This window comes from Lissotriton vulgaris, chromosome 2_1 (assembly GCF_964263255.1).
Source record: "Lissotriton vulgaris chromosome 2_1, aLisVul1.2, whole genome shotgun sequence".
In the NCBI taxonomy this organism is placed as follows: Eukaryota; Metazoa; Chordata; class Amphibia; order Caudata; family Salamandridae; genus Lissotriton; species Lissotriton vulgaris.
Genome location: NC_141687.1, coordinates 1,971,429,280 through 1,971,450,564, shown reverse-complemented (window position 1 = coordinate 1,971,450,564; position 21,285 = coordinate 1,971,429,280). Strand labels below are relative to the sequence as shown.

Sequence of the window (21,285 nt, the reverse complement as noted above, 5' to 3'; positions counted from 1 at the left end):
GTCTTTTTTGGGGATCGAAATTGATTCTACTGTTATGGAGGCACGCTTACCAGTGGATAAAAAAGCAAAAATGTTGGACCTCTTACATGTTATGTTGAACAAAGCAAAGGTGACAGTGAAGGAAGTTCAGGTGCTGCTGGGCCATCTTAATTTTGCTTGTAGGGTGGTCAGGGCAGGTAGAACTTTTTGCAGGCGTTTGGGTAGAGCTCTGTCTGGTCAGTTTTTACCTCACCATCACGTCCGCTTGTCAGCAGGTGTTAAGGAGGATCTGCGGATGTGGGTAGCCTTTTTACACTCGTTCAATGGCATTCCTCTGTACAGAGAAGAGAATTGGATTTGGGACGTCCAAATTTTTTCGGATGCTGCAGGCAGCGATGGTTTCGGTCTTTACTGGCAGGGCAGATGGTGCGCTGAACAGTGGCCTGCTGCGTGGAAGAACGGAGGCAGGAGTATTGCCTTTCTTGAGCTTTTCCCTGTGGTGGTGGCGTTGACTTTATGGGGTCAGGAGCTTGCTCACAAAAAAGTGCTGTTTCGAATTGATAATAAGGCTGTGGTGGACGTTATCAATCGGCCAGGGATGCTCACATCTTGAAGCTCTTGCGAGTCTTTGTGTTGGGGTGCTTGACGTATGACATCAGTTTTTAGGCCTTACACATTCCTGGTGTGGACAATGACATTGCGGATGCTTTGTCTCGTTCACAGTGGGAGAGATTCCATGGGCTAACCTCGGAGGCGGACAGGACGCCGACCCGCATGCCGGAACATCTGTGGACTGTAGGCGAGACAGGGTTTTGCAGTTGGTGGTAGGTTCGCTCGCAGTTTCCACTAGGGCAGCGTATGAATTGGCCTGGAAAGAGTTTCTAGAATCTGGGGCCAGCTGGCGCGCTCCGGGCTGGAGACGATCTGAAGATGTGGTACAGTTCATTCTTCACTTGATAGACAGGGGTCTGACACGTGTGACGATTGCTGGAAAATTGGCTGGTATTGCGTTCATGGGCAAATTACTGTGGGGCTATTCTCCTTCAGCAGGGGAGGTGGGTAAGCGCATGCTGGAAGGTTGGTCTAGGGAGAGGGGTAGGGAACATATGGTTCGCCGACCTTTGTCTTGGCAGACATTAGCCCGAGTTTTGCAGGTTTTGCCCTCAGTTTGTTTGAATGAGTTTGAGGTTTGTCTGTTTTCTACTCTTATGGTTTGGATGTTTTTTGGTGCTTTCAGGGTTTCTGAGTTACTGGGGTCGAAAGTTACTTTCGGGGTGGGGTGGGGGAACGTTCGATTTTTGGAAACAGGGCTGCACGTCTGGTTGGCCCGGGCAAAAACTGATCAACACAGCAAAGGGAGGGGCATTTGGCTGGAAGCTTCTTCCCCTTCTGAGACGTGTCCTTTGAGGTGGGCCAGGCGCTTGCGGGACTGTTCGGGGGCCGCCTTTGAGGGCCCTGTTTTTCGACATATGGATGGTTCTAGGGTGACTGAGTACCAACTGCGCATGGTTTTGCGTAAAGCATTATGTCCTTAGGGCGTTGGTCCTCCAACTGTTTTAGGCGCTATGTGCGTACTGATCCTGTTATGGCGCCTGCGGATGATAATTTTTCTTGAGTTTGATGCTGCTTTTCTTTTTCAGGTTCAGTGGCTGGCCCCCGTTCTACTGTCATGACCATCTGGATAGTGGGACATTCCTTCATTAGGCACGCGGAAGATCAAGCTATAAGAAGCTATTTTGGTCCCACGCTTGGTTTTAATTCTCGTCTTTTTAATGTTGTATGGAAGGGGAAGGGAGGTATGATCTGGAGGGAGCTTATCCCGGCATTGAATTCTTGGTTGGTGGGAGGTATTTGTCCTGATGTATTGCTCTTACACCTTGGTGAGAATGACCTTTGTGGGGTGAAGGGAGTGGTTTTATTGAGAGCGATGAAGGATCTTTCCCTTATTCGTCAACAATGGGCGGGCTGCCGTGTTTTATGGACAGAGTTGGTCCCTAGAAGAACCTGGAGGGGTGCGATCAAGCCTAGGGCGGTTGATAAGGCGCGAAGGAAGTTGAATTTGGAGGTTTCCAATTTTTGTAGAGATCTGGGTTTTGGGCGGGTGTCCCATAAGGACATCCGTTATGACACTATGGAATTCTTTCGCAGCGATGGTGTACATTTATCTCGTATAGGGATGGATTTATATTTATTGGAATTGCGAGAGGAGCTCTCCAGGTGCTTGAAGATTCAGAATTTTTTGGGTTGAGGTGTTCTGGTTCCTTGGTTGGTTAGTTTTGGGGGGCAGAAAGAGAGGGGTAATTCCTTTTCCCCTCTTTTCTGGGTGGCGGAAATTGGGCGTTCTTGGTCAGCAGGGACATGAAGGTTGTTGGGTTTTTGCTAAAGTTGGGCTATGGATGGAAAAGTTTAAATAGTTGTTTCGTGGGGTGGTTACAAGGTTTTGGGTAATGTAAGTTGTTGATGGGTAATTTTTGCAATGTGATTTTTTGCGGTGGGTTGGGATGATATTTAAATGATTATCAGGTTTTGGTATTGTTTGAATTGTAATTATGTTGTGCTGGGTGGGGGCGGGGTTTGTGACGTGTTAGGGGCGGGCCTGACGTTTGGGGTTGTAAGGTAACATCTTATTTAGTGAGGACTAGTTTTGTGAGGCGGTTGCCAGGTTTGTATTGTTGTAAATATGCACCTGTTTCAATAAAAGCGGCCTTTTGCACACTCTCAATTTGGTCTGGTGTCTGCTCACCCCCCCTCACCCCTCCCTCCCAAGGGGGGCTTGGGGGGGGGGCAGCCGACCGCAGGGAGGTCCCCACCCCCGGGCTGATTGGGAGGGGCTAGTGGGGGGGGGTTGTCATCAGAGCGCCAGCCTTGGGCTGCTTTTGGGCTGCTTTTGGGCTCCCTCGGTTCCTACTGAGGAAGCCCAGCTATATAATCCTCTGGCCCCTCCTCCCGGCCACCATTTTAGGTTGAATGACCTGGTGGCCGAGAGCTCATTAGTTAATTTGGAAATTTTCCCTCCCTCCCTCCCTATTCTCGGTTAGCTTTGTCTCATCTTTTCCCCGGGTCTTTTATTTATTTATTTATTTTCATTATTTATTTGTTTTATCTTCCATAATTTTTGGTCTTTTTGTCGGAACAGGTGGATATGGGGTAACAAAACATGTTGTTCATTGTCGCTTGGAACAGGTGCCGTGCGGAAATTGGGCGTTCTTGGTCAGCAGGGACATGAAGGTTGTTGGGTTTTTGCTAAAGTTGGGCTATGGATGGAAAAGTTTAAATAGTTGTTTCGTGGGGTGGTTACAAGGTTTTGGGTAATGTAAGTTGTTGGTGGGTAATTTTTGCAATGTGATGTTTTGCGGTGGGTTGGGATGATATTTAAATGATTATCAGGTTTTGGTATTGTTTGAATTGTAATTATGTTGTGCTGGGTGGGGGCGGGGTTTGTGACGTGTTAGGGGCGGGCCTGACGTTTGGGGTTTTAAGGTAACATCTTATTTAGTGAGGACTAGTTTTGTGAGGCGGTTGCCAGGTTTGTATTGTTGTAAATATGCACCTGTTTCAATAAAAGCGGCCTTTTGCACACTCTCAATTTGGTCTGGTGTCTGCTCACCCCCCCTCACCCCTCCCTCCCAAAGACTGAACGTCCTAAGGGTGGATTCGAGGAGGAGGGACGGTGAGATCATCCGGGTGTGCTGCATTCCTGGCAGGATATTTAAGGCGGTGCCTTGAGGAATACTGCCTCTTTGTCCCTTCAGACCTCCGGCAAGATGCAGAGGCGCATCGTTGAGGAAGGATCAAGGTTATCCGTCGGCGTGGTGCAGAGCATGGCACCGGAGGTTTGATGGGGCCTAGAGCCGTAGTCAGACACCCGCATCAGGGGGCGTTTTGTATGTTCTGTTATTTTAAAATTGTAAAAGTTACTTATAAACTCGCGGTAGCCCTTTACTGTACTGTCGCTAGGTTAGCGTCTTGCCTGCATCATCATGATGGGCGTTTCTACTAACCAGAGATTAGGGGCCGCACGGAGTTCACTGTGCTCCCAGGGGCTACAGATATGCATGCCTTTAAGGTGGAAAAAGAGGTATATATATAAAATACCTGTTAAGGGACCGGTAGCGTTTTGCCTGCATGATGGGGTCTTGAATCATAGATTGGGGACCGCACGGAGTTCGCACTGCGCGCAGGGGCTATAGGTATGCATGCCTGTAAGGTTAAACAAGTTATATAAATATATAAAGTACCGGTTAAGGGTGGCGTCTTTGTTGCTGGTGAGGGGTGTGGAGAGCGCGCCCTGATGTAGGGGGCGTGGCTTCGTGGTCTGGTTTTCGATTCCGACAGTTGTGGCTGTCCCGAGTGAACGCGCCCGTATGTGGAGGCGTGGTTTAAGTTGGGCTCCGGCTTCGTAGTTAAAGTTTTGACTTCGGCTGTGGCCGCGCGGTAATAAAGAAGCGCTATTTGACGCTTGTTTTCATAGTAAATCTTGAATTCGGTTTTGCCAGCCTGGACTGTGGGATCCCATTCTAGTCTTCCTCAGAAGGCACCCGGGTGAGGATCTTATGGAAGGGCCTGCTCGATGAGAGCCAGAATGTCTGGCGTGCACTGCATGGTGCAGACTGTGTACTCTTTTTCTACTATAAAATCTACATGTTCCCTATTTTATGTTCCATTCTTCACAATTTTGGCAATGATCTTCTCGGTTGGAGAATTATAAAATTACAGTTTTGACTTTGATGTGAAAGACAGTGATCTATCCTTAATGGTGGCGTCTTTGACTTTCTAAATGCCACTCTCGGGCTTCATTTTCCCGACACTCCCTCTTATTCTTATCAGATCTGCGTATATATACAGTGTACAGGGTACCCAGGCGTTACTTGCTTTTGTTTTCTCTAGGTAGCTTTACAAAACGTGGCAGTATTTTAGAAGGGGGGCTTGGGGGGGGGGGGGGGGAGGGGGGGGCAACCCCGGAAAGGTCCCCCCCCCCCTCCCCCCCCCCGGGCGGTTTGGGAGGGCAGGGGGAGGTTTTGCAGACTCCCAGGCATTTTTTGAGTTTGGGCTGGTTTTTCCTACTAGTTATAGCCCAAGTATAAATTCTGGTGACTCCGCCTCTCGGACACCATTTTAGGCTCGGTGGCCGGGAGTTTGTGAGAAAATTTTTTGTCTTGAGGTATTTAGTGTTAGTTTCTAGTTGCTTAGTCTTTTTGTCGTCATATTCTTGAATTATGGCTGCTGAGGACTATAGAGTTCTGGAGGCTATTCGACTTCTCAGTGAGGATGGGAGGTTGGATTTAGTTATCGGTAATACTGAGGGCCCGTCGCGGCCTCACCGTCAAGCTTCTGACGGTCTTGCCGCTGTGATGGCGGCCTGTGTCACCCCCAAGCGTTCCCGCTCGGGGGCGTTGAGCTCTCGTGTTAAAAAAAATCGACCCAGAATGTTCAGGCACGGAAGATGGACGAGGTGGCGAGTGACAACGCCCAGCGGTCTTTGGTTACGGTAAGACCTGCTCAGGTAGAGGTTTTGACTGCTGGGGGTCCGCGGGAGCTGTTTCAGGCCCGACGGTTTCGGTGCCGGTGGGCTCGGTGTCGGCACAGCGGGGAAGGAGAGGCGTTCCGCGCTCTGCTTCGGCCTCCGCGTTGGTTTCAGCGTCGGTTACCCGGGGAGGGGGTGAGGAGCGGGTGCGCCTTACTGGCTCCCCGTCACTCCCCCAATTATATACCTTTACGTTCGAGGGGAAATGGTCATGCCTTGGCGGATGTATCCACGAGTGATTCTATGCCGAATTTGAGTGTGTTGGGGGGGGGGGGGGGAGGGGGAGGGGGGGGGGTTGCAGGCCCTCTGTCTCCTGTTCGTTCTTTTCAGAGGCAGGAGTTTAATGTACGGCAACAGAAGCTTCAAGTTCAAGTAGAAGACAAGCCCTGAGGAAGCCGTGGGGTATATAATAACCTCGGCGAAACGCGTTGATTTGGGATTGGATAAAGAATAAAAAGAAAATCTTCATGAAACTTTCTTGAACTTTTTTTAGTATTCACTGGATTTGAGCTATTTACAAGCTGATATAAGTTGGAGTGCTTCAATTTGTGTTTGATTTGAAGTGTGCCTAATCATTTGATTACGCAGTGAGGAGTTGGGTGTTTTCCTCCCCCGATCTTTGTGAGCACCCATAGAAAATAGAAATTATTGTGGTTAATTCCAGGTGTATATTCAATTCTTGAGCGCTTTTGAAACTCCTAGAGCACCCAAAGTGTAATAGGCTTGGTAGTTTGGTCTGCCCTGTTCCCATGATGCACTGGGCCAGGGACAGACTAATGTGCATATAGCCAGGTTCTGAGCTGGGATGGTGCAGTGAGCTAAAAAACGGTGTTGGATCAAGCCCTGATCTTTTGACTGGGGGAGAGTATTCTGCTTAATTCAGAAACTCTGTCCATCACCCCCCCCCTGTTGTTTAATTACTAAATTTCCAAGCATTGATATGCAGAGTTCTAGTCAAGGGTTGTGATTTATTTGTGACATAACCCTCAGGCAAGTGGGAATGCAAAATGCATTTACATTACTATGGCTTTATTCAATGGCCGAGGAATTAGATGCACAGTTACAGAGTTTCTTTCCACAGGTTTGCTCCAATGGGGGCAACACGATTTACATGGTGAGGGCTCTAGGTACTCTGTCAACTTGTGAAGATAGCGTTCTCCTGCAGCTACTTCCTTATTCTTTACTTACAAGTTCATTGCACCTTTAAGAGAAAACAGTAATATCTAAAATCCACTTGTGGGGTGCCAAAGCCGGAAAAGAAAATTAGGGTTTTCTGATTGTCTTCCCTTCTTACATAAAACCCACAATAGCACCCATTAAGGGGCGCAGCCCAATACACATTCTTCGGTGGTAGACCAAAGCAACATGTCCATTGATTTGGGCAGAGTGCAAGTGTCTGGATTTGTGCCTATGGGCAGGTGCCCCAGGGGCCAAAGTGTTATGCGGGGCCCAGGTTTCTCAACTAATTCTACTATTTCTTGTACTACATGGTGTCAGTGGGCACAAGATGCGCAACTACGGGGTCCATATCAGTTATCTTTTCTGCTATTAGCATAAAGGGGGTAACAGTTCAGGTGCTCTTCGGTTGGCCTGAACAAGCTACACGATGTAATGCCATTACCTATTCAGTCCCTTAGTCATTGATGCTAGGGGGTCGGATCTTAGGTCATTAAAAAGGCATCTGTTGAGGGTTGCCTTGTCACATCTGTGGTCAGGAGCAATACTGGAAACAGTATGGGCTAGGAGTGTCTCAGTTCAGGCAATAATCACATTGGTATGGCTGAACAATTTCATTATAAAAGTCATGGCAGGTGCTACAAAAGGTACAATTGGCACAACTTGTGCGGGTAGGAAGGGGCAACTTCCACAGGGATAACGGGCATCTCTCAGTAAATATGTATGAGCTCTTTAACAACATGATACCGGTGGCTATTGGGGAACACTGTCAGTGCCTGGGGGGGGGGGGGTTTGAGTGCGCCGGGTAGCTTCTCACCCTGTGGCGGAGCACCGACAGTTAATAACAATGGAAGTTCAGTGACCGGATGGACCCCAGGAGGGGGTAGGAGCCATGTGTGCATAGGGTAGGCGGAAAAGGGGGGACTGACCTGCCGATGGTCCTGGACTCTACCGCCCTAACACACAACGTATGGACTGATTTCAACCTTGGAGAGGCTGCCTGTGTTCAGGTACCCTGGTGGGCCAGTGCGTTATGCGGTGCCCTGGTTTTCAAGTAATGCAACTGTTTGCTGTAGCGCGTTGGGGCCTGCCGGCACAGGGTGCACAGCTGGTTGTGAGCTTGGCGGGCTGAGTCAGCCAAGTGGAATCGTACAGCCAAGCTCAAGTGCAGATGCAATGTTGTGCCTAATTTTCTTACTACCTTTGACATTCTGTTGCTGCTAAAGTGTACGGCCAAACAGAAGTTCATGTGTAATGTCGTGCATAATTTACTTAATGCCTTTGACAGGTTGATGCGGTTAAAGCGTAATGCTGTGCATAATTTATATATATCCAAGCAGGATGGTTTTCACCTGTTGGTCTGTGATGAATTACCTGGTTTGATATAAATAAAAGGCTACGCCGTGAACAACATGCTATTATTCTAAGAGTTCTTGGGGCATATGGCGGGTGTAAGAACCACGGAATGGAGAGGAGTGAATGTCACGATGTGCGCATACTATGAAAAGTATGTATATCTTGTATTTCAAGAACGGACTTGCATTTATTAATGGCACATCTACTTTGTCAAAAGTCTGATACCCACTGAACAATGTTGTAAGGATAGTAGAAGTGGAATACTAGAATATTCTAGCTCTACTGGGACCTCTATTGGGTAAGCCAGTCTGACAAGCAAACATGTTGAATCAATACACACAACATACAGAAAAACACTAGTTGAAATAAAGCATTGTGTACGTGTCCTGCAATTCAAAAGTCATTTAAAACCACAAATTTCTACAAAAAAGAAAAACTAGGAACGTAGATTTCCTTACTGCTTCAAGTGTTTTGCCTCTGGATCCAGTCATGTATATCGAAAAAGCTTCACGTTTCTCAGTAGGTATTTGCAGCCTATTCCAAAGTTCTACGATTCTAGAGCGTAGTTGTGAACAAACAACCTCATTTTGAGCTTTTCTATCCTCTAACTAAAAAGATGAAAAAATTAATAAAACAAAGCAAAACTTGTCAGAAACACAAATGTACAGATACAGTGAACATCAAGCTTCATAACGGTTGACAGCAGGTCTAAATAACAAAGGTAAGTTCATACCTGCAGCAGGAGCAGCTTAACGGAAGCTATATTTTCTGTTGAAAGGCAAAAGGACTCCACATTATCACATATAACATCAAGTTCAAAACTAGAGTCAGGAATGTGGTCCAATTCTTCCATGCACAAAAGGATTTGTTTTTTTGATTTCACAAATTCTGCTCTACGACGATCCTGTGCAATGAAAAAAAATCAAGACTATGCTAAGACCGAAAACAAATAGTTCCAAATAAACAGTCAATATTTGTAGACAGAAAACACCATAATACTGCAGGAGAAACCAAGGTAGGAAGTGAACATGAACTACAACTTTGAAAACAAAATTGCCTCAGAGGCAATGCTGGAGAAGCATTGGTGGAACAAGACTGCTAAATGTTACCCAAGGCGCCTCAGATGATTAGAAGGTACAAGTACTCATTAGCAGGGGTTCGCAAAGTAGTAAGACGACATTCGAAGTTGCACTCCATTCAAAACATGGACCAGAATGTTTTGTCTCTTATGTAAGGCATGTGTGAAACTACAACACTCCCTAACAGAGGAAACTAACGAACAAGTTACTTACCTTCGGTAACGCTTTTCCTGGTAGATACAATATCTGCCTGTGGATTCCTCAACTTGTGAATATCCCGCTTGCGTCAGCAACATTCGGACATTCTTTTGTAGCCTCGCGCCGACGTGGACTCGGACGTCAGAGACACGACATCGCTCGCGACTCCGCTGACGTCACCGACGCCTACAATAGGCCCACGCCGGCGTGATGACATCAGTTCCGCCCTTTTTTCCGTGCCATCGAGGCACACGGACGGACCAATGACAGTAGATATATACAAAGTATACACAGTATACAATAGTCAAGGCAAAACACACAGTGTAAAGCAAATGAAAAATTTCTTTGACAACAAAATAAATATACATTACAGTACAATAACTCTGGCATAGAAGAGTGGACAACGGGGAGGCGGGTGGGTCAGTGAGGAATCCACAGGCAGATATTGTATCTACCAGAAAAAGCGTTACCGAAGGTAAGTAACTTGTTCTTCTGATAGATACATCTGCCGTGTGGATTCCTCACCTTGTGAATAGAGTCCCACAGCAGTCCCCACTCCCGGAGGAGGATGCCCACTCTTCTAAACCAGGAAATCCTGAAGGACAGAGCGCGCAAAGTGGCCGTCCTTCCTGACTTCGGTATCCAAGCAGTAATGCTTCGCGAAAGTGTGGAGGGAAGACCAAGTTGCCGCTCTACAAATATCCTCAACAGGCACACCTCTAGCCAACGCAGAGGTCGAAGACTTAGCTCTTGTAGAATGAGCCCTTATACCCTCTGGAGGTTCCTTACCGGCCAAAGAGTAGCAGATCTTAATGCAGAGAACGATCCATCTTGATAGGGTTCTTTTATGGACCGCTCTTCCCTTCTTGCAACCAGCAAACCAAACGAAAAGCTGGTCCTCCAAACGAAAATCCTTGGATCTGTCCAAGTAAAAGGAAACCGCCCTCTTAGGGTCCAGACGGTGCAGTCTCTCTTCCTCCTTAGAAGGGTGAGGGGGAGGATAAAAGGAAGGTAGGGTAATGGACTGACTCAAATGAAAGGGAGTCACCACCTTAGGCAGAAAAGCAGCCCTGGTCCTGAGAACCATTCGATCAGCATGAATGGTCAGGAAAGGGGGCTTAGAACTCAGAGCTTGAAGCTCACTTACCCTCCTTGCCGAGGTTATTGCAACGAGGAAGACTGTTTTAAAAGTAAGAAGCCTCATGGGACATCTGTAAAGGGGCTCAAAAGGAGCACTCATCCGAAAGGACAAAACAAGATTAAAATCCCACTGAGGCACAATAAAAGGTGAAGGAGGGAACTGGTTTGTGAGGCCCTTCAAAAATCTCAAAACCACGGGAGATTTAAAAAGACGGCTGGTCAGGCAAGCAGAGAAATGCCGACAGAGCCGAAAGGTAGCCCTTCACAGTAGCAACAGCAAGCCCCTGTTGCGCCAGAGAAAGGGCAAACTGGAGAACATCAGACAAATGGGCTCTCACAGGGTCAATAGACTTCTCCCTACACCACTCAACAAATTTCGACCATTTATAAGAATAGATGGACTTAGCGGAGTCACGCCTGGCGGATAAGATGACATCCACAACGTCAGGCGGGAGGGAAAAGGAATTCAGGTTGCCCGCTCAATCTCCAGGCATGAAGGCGTAATGTCTGGAGGTGGGGGTGTAGAACCTGCCCCTCCATCTGAGAGAGGAGGTCTGCCCTGAGAGGGAGACGGAGCGGCCGGTGAGAGGAGAGGTGGAGAAGATCTGAGTACCACACCCTTCTTGGCCAATCCGGGGCGACCAAAATAACTTGGGCCCGGTCTTGGCGAATCTTCCTCAGAACCCGAGGAATCAAGGGTATGGGAGGAAACGCGTAAAGGAGTTGATTTCCCCAACTCAACTGAAACGCGTCCCCCAAGGCTCCTTGCATCGGATACTGGAGACTGCAGAATGACGGGCAGTGAGCATTCTCGCAAGTGGCAAACAGGTCCACCCGAGGAGTCCCCCACATCCGAAAGATGTATTGAACCACCTCCGGGTGAAGCCTCTACTCGTGGTCGCCAGAGAACTGCCGACTGAGACCGTCTGCTCGAACGTTCAGAACTCCGGCCAGATGATTTGCCATCAGACAAATCTGATGGTCCTGAACCCAGGACCAGAGACGCAGAGCCTCTCTGCAGAGACACTGCGATCCCACTCCTCCCTGTTTGTTGATGTACCACATCGCGGTCGTGTTGTCCGTCAGGACTTGAACTGACTGACCGCGAAGGGAAGGAAGGCCTTGAGCGCTAAACGAATCGCCCGCAATTACAGAAGGTTGATGTGAAGCAACCTTTCCTCTGGAGACCAAAGACCCTTGACCTCCAGATCCCCCAGATGAGCACCCCACCCTAGAGTGGATGCATCCGATATCACGGTGGCCACCGGAGGAGGCAGATGAAAAGGCTTCCCCTGAGACAGGTTGCCTTCCACGCCCCACCAAGACAGATCCGCTGCAGTTTCTCTGGAGATCTTCACTGACTCCCTGAGATCTCCGTTGTGCTGATACCACTGCCTGCGGAGGCACCACTGGAGTGCCCTCATGTGCCAGCGTGCATGGTTGACCAGGAGAATGCAAGAAGCCATCAGACCGAGCAGGCGAAGGACCTTCAGGACCGGAACAACCGCTCCATTGTAAAATAAAGGGACCATTTCCTGTATGTCGCGAATCCTTTGAGGAGGAGGGAATGCACAACATACAGTTGTGTCCAGTACAGCACCAATGAACAGGTTGCGCTGGGAGGGCACCAGGTGAGATTTGGGTACATTTATCGAAAAACCCAACCTGTACAACAACTGGGTTGTCTCCTGCAGATGATGAAGCACAATCTCAGACGACTCCGCTTTGATCAGCCAGTCGTCCAGATAGGGGAATACAGGAATCCCCGACCTTCTGAGATGCGCCGCCACCACTGCCATCACCTTGGTGAAGACTCGAGGCGCAGTAGTAAGTCCAAACGGAAGGACCGCAAACTGATAGTGCTGCGACCCCACCGTAAAACGGAGATACTTCCTGTGCGACTTCAGGATGGGGATGTGGAAATACGCATCCTGCAAGTCGAGCGACACCATCCAGTCTTCTTCCAGCAGAGCCTGAAGAACCTGAGCAAGGGTGAGCATCTTGAATTTCTCCTGCTTCAGGTAAAAATTCAAGATCCTGAGATCCAGGATAGGACGAAGCCTGCCATCCTTCTTGGGAATCAGGAAATACCGGGAGTAGCATCCCTGACCCCTTTCCCGCTCTGGGACCACCTCTATCGCACCTTTCTTCAATAGAGTTTGGACTTCCTCCTGAAGGAGAAACAGATGTTCCTCTGAGCAATACCCTTGGCAAGGAGGGTAATTGGGAGGGAATTCCCGAAAGGGAAGGGCATACCCATTTTCTACGAGATTGAGAACCCAAAGATCTGATGTAACCGATTCCCAATCTCGTAGAAAGTGGGTAAGCCGGCCCCCCACTGGGCCTACATGATTCTGAATGACGGATCTAGGGCTGCTTTTCTGTGGCTGGGGGGTTGGTGGAGGTGGAGGAGGAATTGGGCTGACGCCCTCGAGGACGTGCTCTCTGCTTCCCCCTGTATGATCTATACAAGGTATTCTGCTGCTGCTGCTGTTGTTGCTGCTGCTGTCCTTGTCTATATGAACGAAAGGAGCGCCCAAAACCTCTAAATTTCCTGGTCGTAGAACCTCGGACCTGAAGGCCAAGAGATCTAGCCGTGCTGTCCTTGAATCTTTCCAAGGCCGCATCTGCTTTCCTTCCAAAGAGCCCCTCACCATCGAAAGGCAAATCCAATAAAGCAGATTGCACATCAGTTGAAAAATCGGATGACTTCAACCAGGCTGAACGCCTAGTGGCAACCGCCGTGCCCATGATCCTTGCCACTGAATCCGTAGTATCAAGCCCGCTTTGGATGACTTGACGGGCAGCCGCTTGAGAGTCAGACAAGGCTTCCTCAAAGTCTTTTCTGCTATCCTCAGGAACCTTAGGGATTAATGAACGCATAGAGTCCATTAGAGCATGAATGTATCTTCCCATAAGGCAAGTGGCATTAGAAGATTTCAGTGCCATACTAGCCGAAGAAAAAGTCTTCTTAGCAATTTGGTCCTGTTTCTTGGCCTCTTTGTCGCCAGGCACCTGCGGAAAAGCCCCCATCGACTTTTTAGAACATGCAGCCTGAATCACCAAGCTCTCAGGAGAAGGGTGTGATGACAAGAATGCAGGGTCCTCAGGAGCCACCCTATATCTCCTAGCCACGTTTTTGGAAACTGCAGGAGCAGAAAAAGGCTTTTTCCATACCTCCATAATGGGTTCCTTTAAGGCTTCATTAAATGGAAGTAAAGGCTCCACTGCTGAACTTGGAGAATGAAGAACCTCAGTCAGTAAATTCGACTTAAATTAGACAGTAGGCAAAGACAAACCCAAAAGTCCAGCTGCCTTCTTCATGACTACATGATACAGTTGAACATCCCTGGAGGGTGTATCAGATCCCGAAGGCAAAGACCATTCCGGGGAAAACTCGAGACCACTTGCCTCTGCCAGGTCGTCGAAACTGCCCCCATCCAGCTCACCTTCCTCCATGTCAGAAGAAGACTCATCAATACTCGGTTGTTCAAGCAGACGTTGAGCTTCTCTTCGAGACCTGAATTTAACTCGAAGTGCAGCCGAATCCAAAGCCGAATCCGACAGCGCCGGAGCCGACTTCGGAACCGAATCCGAGGGCTTGGAAGGAGGATCCATAGACTTGCTTGGAGCCGGTGACGTCAGAGCCGGAGTCATCGACTTCGGGCGGGCCGGCGTCGATACCGGCGTCGACCCTGGTGGAGCTTGGTACTGCCGCAGCGGAGTCGGGTCGGCATGAACGGCATGAAAGGTGCCGGAGCATATGAGTGAGGAACACCCAAATTAAAGGACATAGGACCCATGGGACCCGAAGGCGCACCAGAGGGGAACCATGACCTAGAGAAAACACCATACATCGCGTTTAAAAACGCGGAAGGGTCCTGACCTGGTGTCGGGAATGGTGGATGCTCAGGATGACCACGAGGTAGGTTAGAATCTGTTTCTTCAACAGGATTCGAAGACTCTCCCTCAACAGGAACTCCATCGGCGTCATCCGGAGTCGGAGAATGAGCCGGAGCCAGATCCGGAACCGGAGTCGGAGAATGGGCCACCGACTCCAAAGGCGAAGCCTCACCTTCATGATCCGACACTTGTGGGGGAATCACCTTCGACTTCACCCTCCTGGGAGACCTTGATCTTGAACCAGACTTATCCCCTGAATGATGACGGGATTCATGCCTCCTCTTATGCTTCTTCCGAGAACCGGAAGCGTGGTCAGACGAAGACTTCGAGGCCGACGCCTCACGAGACCTCGACCTGGATCTCGACTTTGATCTCTTCGAGTGCTTCGAAGACTTTCTAACCTTACTCGCTTTAAGCTTGGCCACAAGGAGCTTCGATTCCCTATCTCGAAGAGCCTTCGGATTCATCTTCTGGCACGATGAACACCCTCAACGTCGTGATCCGAGCTCAAACACCATATGCAGTCTTGGTGAGGGTCCGTAACGTACATCATCTTCCCACATTCTCTACAAGGCTTAAACCCTGTCTTCTTTGTCGACATGACAACCGAGCAAAAAGGTCAGAGAATGGAGAATCGAGGAAACAAAGTAATAGGATACTAGAAGCTACAGAGTAACCCGTTAAACCGTTAGCGTCGACGACTTGGAAAAAAGGGAACTGATGTCATCACGCTGGCGTGGGCCTATTGTAGGCGTCGGTGACGTCAGCGGAGTCGCGAGCGATGTCGTGTCTCTATGACGTCCGAGTCCACGTCGGCGCGAGGCTACAAAAGAATTTCCGAATGTTGCTGACGCAAGGGGGATATTCACAAGGTGAGGAATCCACACGGCAGATGTATTTATCAGAAAAAACGCTGCACTACTGCGAAAGGTATAGTGAGAAGGGAGCTAAGGCAGAGTGTATCCTAACATTCACATTAAAGACCTTGTGAGCACTTAATCACATACAAAACAACGCAATCCAATGATGGTATGATTCTGTGAAACTCAGGACAGAGGGCATTTTCAGCCTTCTAAACCAACCAATCTCCGCTTTAGAAGTTCGAACAGCCATGCAGGAGATGCCACAAAACAAGGTTCCAGTCCCAGATGGCTTTTCCATGTCATTTTATACAGATATTCTATCTGAACCCATGGCAAGGGTGTTTAAATACATTGATGAGGTCCAAAAGGTAACCTATACCATGATTATGTGATTACAGTCATCCTGAGACAAGGCAAAGACTCCTCTCTATGCAGCTCTGCTCAATTCATAGCGCTTTTCAACAATGTAAACTTATTTACAAAGATTTGTTGCAAGGCTGACCTCAGTCAGGTCAGATATTTCCCTTTTCATTCGGGATTAGTCTGAGGGCAGCAAATATATGACAATACAAGACTGGCAATGAATAGCTTTGACCTGGCTACCAGAAATAAAATCTTGTTGGTTCTTCTCACTTGATGCGGAGACGGCCTCCAAATAGGGACAATTGGCAAATCACTTAGTAAAAAAAAAAAAACTGTCCAAGTTTATTAAGGCAAATTACATGAGCCGTATAGAGCTCAAATAAAAATAAACTGAGAACAATCACATGGGGAATCAAACGGGGATGACCATTGTCCCCTTTATTTGCGGTCTTGCCTTGGATCTGCTCATTTAGAAGATTAACAATTAAATACCTATACATGGAATAAGCAGTAAAGGAAGCACAATTAATCTTGTTCTCTTTGGTGATGACACCCTGCCCTGCTAAAGGTCAGGACAGTCTTTCCTGGCCCTTAGAAACCTTAGAGTGTCAGGATCAACCACAAGGAGTCTTCAGGAGTTGTAGCAATCCAACAAAGATTATGAGCCAATATCTAAAAAGCATTTGCAATGCAATAAGTCTCACATTATTAAAAGTTTGAGCTATTGGCATTGCATTATTATTTGCAACACCAATAGGTCAAACTTTAAGTAATGTGAGACCTATTGCATTGCAAATGCTTTTTTTGGTGCCGAAAGCAGTGCTGTAAATGTCCCGTTAGGATATATGTCGTTACCCCGCGCGCGTTACAACGACCTACCATTACAACGCAGTTGTAACAACGCAAGTCGTTACATCGACTTGCGTTGGGGGGGGGGCGCAAATTTAAAACATTTAATTTACTATTCCAACACCAGTCCCCGTGGATAGTAGGGAAGGTGTTGGGATAGTAAATTAAATGATTTACTATCCTCGAGCGCACCCCAGCGCAATGCGTTGTAACAACTTTCGTTGTTATAACCGCGTGGTAATGGTAGGTCGTGGTAACGCGCGCGTTGTAAACGTTGCGCACCGTCCCGTTACTGTCCGGTAATGAATACTGGCACTTTTTAATTTTGAAGTACTGGCACTTCTCAAGAGAAATGCAATACCTTTATTTGGAGGGTACCGACACTTCTCAGAAACAAGCAGGTACTCTGTTGCAGAGTGCCTACACTTCTATCTTTCCATTTCAACCAGTGGCCGAAAGTAAGGCAAGGCTCTCAAACTCTTCAATTATTCGAGGACAAGAGATAGTAGATTATTTCACCTTATTCTCGAATATTTGGGAGTGTCTGTTTTCACGCCTGCCAAGTTACAAGTGAAGTATGGAAACACGAGCCCTTACGTGGCCATAGCATAATGGGTGAACTTACGTGAGACCAGCTGCAGTTTCTGTGGTGGCTGCTGTTGGTATAGCGAGGTGCACTTGAGACCCTATGTTCTTGTACTTTTAAGCTGCCTTTTACGCAGGAGAGATGTATTTGTCGCTCCAAAAGCCAAATTTACCCCAATGCACAGTTTATTTGCTAGGATCCTGGCACTGTTCTATTGTCATTTTGAGCAATTTTATATGGCTGGTGTATTCTTCTGCCGCTGGCGAGAAACAAGCAGACTTGCTGGGGGGCAGGATAGACTCGCCACAACTTACGTCACGCAGACGGGACATGTAAACTCCTACGTATTTAAAGGTCATACGACTGCATGACACTGCTGCTTTTCAATACTCTCCTTTATTTAACCAAACGTACCAGCAGTACCCACACTAATGAAGACACTGATTTGCAAGGCTGATCATTCTCGCCGGTGGTATTTATTTTATTTTATTTTAGAGGTTTTATATAGCGCTGGCTGGACATCAGAGCGCTTTACATAGTGTGAGCCAGAAGGTAAAAACACCGGGACACAAAAAACATAGCAGTATTATATATACACAACAAATACGTCAACATATGGGGGACTTTAGGAGGATAAATATGGGAAGACAAAAAACACCAACTGTGGAGTAAGTGGTAATAATTACATAGGCACAAAAAATTAATTAGAGCGCTGGGAAGATAGGGAGAAAGGAAAGGGAGGATAGTGGTCAGTTAGGTTGATAAGGAAAGGAAAGGGAGGGTAGGTCAATACTTTGGATGGGGTTGGGGAGGGATGATGAGGGCTGAGGGTTGACGACGGAAGGGGGGTGTGAGGGAATCCGAGTGTGGTAGACAGGGAGGGGGAGGTTTAAAAGTTTAATATGAAAAGAATAATAACGAGTGTGAGCTATTGGTATTGTGGGAAATTAATAGAAGAGGCGAAGAGAGGAGAAAAACAGAAATGAAGGCGACGAAAGCCATAGAAGGAAGAAGGAATAAAAGAGCAATAACTAGAGGAAGAGTAAATATACAGACGCGAGAGAAGTGTATCAAAAAGAAAAGTTATAAACTGAGGGAAGAGGAAATCTAAGACAAATGAAATTAGGGAGAATTGAAGAGCATAGAAAAAGGGAGAGGACAAGACATAAAAAGAAAACAAAGAAGAAGAAATAGGCGGAAGCAAAAGAAACAAAAGAAATAGGAGATGAAGTGACAAAAGCACAGAATAGAATGTGAAATAAGCAAAAAAAGGGCAGGATAAATACAAGAGAAGAAAAAAGATAAATTAAAATAAACAGAAGACAGGAGAAAATTAACAAAACGCCACAAAATACAAGAAACACAAAGCAGTGGGAAGATAATTAAAAGTAAAGTAAAGAGGGGAGCGAGAAATAAGCGGTAGGGAAGAGGAAAGAAAACAAATGAGGCAGTGGAAACAAGAAAAAATAAACGGAAAAGAGGAAATAAACCGCAAATTGGCAAATGAAAGCGTCATAGGACAACAAACTAATCCGAGAGGGGGGAAGTGGAAAAGAATGAAAGAGCCAAAAATGAGCTGAAAACGAAAAAGGGTGGTACTGATCAAATACAGAAGAATGATGGAGGAAAAATAAAGAGAAACTGGACAAAACAGACACATATTCTGAGTTGAAGCTGGGTAAAGTGTAAAGGAAACTGCAAACGTGGGACAGGTGGCGATAAAAAAGTGGAAAGATATTGTGAAATCCCAGTAGTAGAAAAGTATTCAGAGAAAGGCTGAGCCTGTGGAGAAAGTTCCAGCTGGAGGGGAGGGGGCGGATTCGAGCACCCTCGGAGGAGACGGACTTGGCATGTGGGCCATGAGTCAACCAAGTAGTTTGAGAAAATTGAAAAATGCAAAGCGTTCAGTTAATGTGCAAAGAAACATGCTTTCTACAATGCAGCATAGAAGTCCATGTTATGTTTGTGTTGGGTATGGAAAAGAAAAACAGGATTCCTGTCAAAAACACTGTAGAAAGCATTAAAAATGTTGTACAAATGTTATTTTCTTTAGTATGAATCTCGGTATGCCGCTTCTCTTAACAGAGATATTTTGCCTCTAAACGCATTGCCATGTGGCTATGTAATTGAAATAACATTACCTCCCCTTTTTGTACTAAATTGTGCTTTTCATGTCGAGTTATGTTGCTTTTAGTTTTAGGCAGCATGCAACGCCAGACACCCCTCAGAATGCACATGGAAACGGGCCTTTAGCTGGAACCATCACAAAGCAATAGTATATATGTTTGTAGGTATGTATGTGGGCTAATTGAAAAGGACACATGCTGATGGGGAGAGTTGTTTCAACCACCACACAACGGAAAACGCCCTAAACATGTGATATTAGGGTGGTGCTAAAATTGCCCGGCTGCCCCCCTTCTGTACCCATTTCTGTGCTAAAGGTTAGACAAACTAGCAAACGAGAGACCTATTTCATTGCAAATGCATTCCGCGCCATGTTAATAAAATAAACTAGTTGGCATGCACTGTGACTGTAGTTGAATTTATAAGGCATTGTACCACCCGTCCTGCTTCACTGAACCAAAGCGGGACACCTTGTTCCCGTGTTACAGCGTCGCTGATCTTAAAGCAGTTAAAGGGAGTCGCAGGACCAGGACATGCTCGAACATATAAGTACATATGACGCACTTCAACGCTTGTACATTCTTGATTTATTACTCCCACCGTCTCGAGTATTGCAGCCAACCATGAGGGTCACCGGTTGTAACTGCCTGTGATAATGACCAGCGTTTAAGAAATAAAATATCCACAATTGGTCATATCGAAGTGCCGCCGGATTCCGTCCTAGTTTCACATTGTTCACCTCCCTTGGTAACAGCATGTCTGTGGAGCACCGGATGTATGTTTTCCCGCATTGTATGTCTGGTCGCGTATCGCATGGGTTAATGTATGATGCTTCAGGGTGTATCATGTACACCTGTAGTTATTTTATAAGTGGTGACCTGCTGCAGTGGCGTAACGAAACTTGAGGGCCCCCCCTACAAAGCACATGTGGGGGCCCCCCTCCCCCTGCGGCGCGGCCCACCATCTAACACTTTGTCCTACCACCCAAAAATCTAGTATATTTTCATTTGAAACCTCCAACATTTAACTGAAATGCCTCTATATTGTCTTTCTCTAAGTTCTGAGAAAGTGGGAAACACTCTTAACAAACAAGCTATGCCATTTGTAACAATAGTCAAAAGCAGATTATTTGACTGAGGCACCAATCAGAACAATGCCAAGGAGCGATACTATTGTCTCAGGAACTGCATATGGCTGAAGAACAAAGAACAACTATGAAGGGTCTGAAATAGAATTGACATGAATGGACAGTACCTTGAAACTTTTCAAAGACAAACCCAAACCTGCAATTCCATAAAAACTGGACTGACAATATACATGAGAAGTACACAAGATATAACTCAGTATCCTGCGAAAGTCAAGAGAAATAGACTGGTGAATTATCTGCATGCAACACACTACCGACTGTCAAGGGTTGTACAGGATAATAACGTGAACTGAGGAAGCAATTTCAATCATAATGTATTTATTAGTAAGCATTGCAAAAGAGGCAGGCAAAAAAGGCTGAGCAACAAAAAACTGTTTAGATGCGAACAGCCACCCTCTTCTTATTCATGGTTGGTATAGATCCAGCAGCATGGGGCGGAAGGAGGTTCTTGCCTCGAAATGCTGGAAAGCGCTTCTGCTGCACATTCAAAATGCCCCCAACACACAGGCCTTTCGGAAACTGCAGAAAACTTGCCTCTTTAACTCTCCTGAGCCCTCCCTCTGTGTCTGTCAAGTCCTTGTGAGCTAGCGTCAAGACACCTCTGGGTATTCATTGTGCTTTAGAAGTCCTAACATAACACAATACATCACAACATATCACTCATTACACAACAAATCATAGCACATTACTCATAACATAAAACATCACACCACATCACTCATATCACACCACATCACTCATATCACAACACATCACTCATATCACAACACATCACTCATATCACAACACATCACTCGTATCACAACACATCACTCGTATCACAACACATCACTCGTATCACAACACATCACTCATATCACAACACATCACTCATATCACAACACATCACTCATATCACAACACATCACTCATATCACAACACATCACTCATATCACAACACATCACTCATATCACAACACATCACTCACAACACATCACATCACTCACAAAACATCAC

The 21,285-nt window shown here is 46.8% G+C and overlaps 1 protein-coding gene across 3 annotated transcripts in view; it reads right to left on the bottom strand.

Moving 5' to 3' along the window:
• LOC147733582 (protein regulator of cytokinesis 1-like) overlaps positions 1 to 21,285 on the bottom strand; it is a 324,524-nt gene that overhangs the window by 193,427 nt on the left and 109,812 nt on the right. For 2 of the 3 annotated variants that reach the window (XM_086958989.1, XM_086958988.1), the window contains exons 5-6: positions 8,769 to 8,939; positions 8,494 to 8,643 (exon numbers count right to left, since the gene is read on the bottom strand). In XM_086958989.1, the coding sequence (XP_086815115.1) occupies positions 8,494 to 8,643; positions 8,769 to 8,939 (321 nt within the window). The remainder of the gene's footprint in view (positions 1 to 8,493; positions 8,644 to 8,768; positions 8,940 to 21,285) is intronic. The other variant, XM_086958990.1, reaches the window with a different exon arrangement.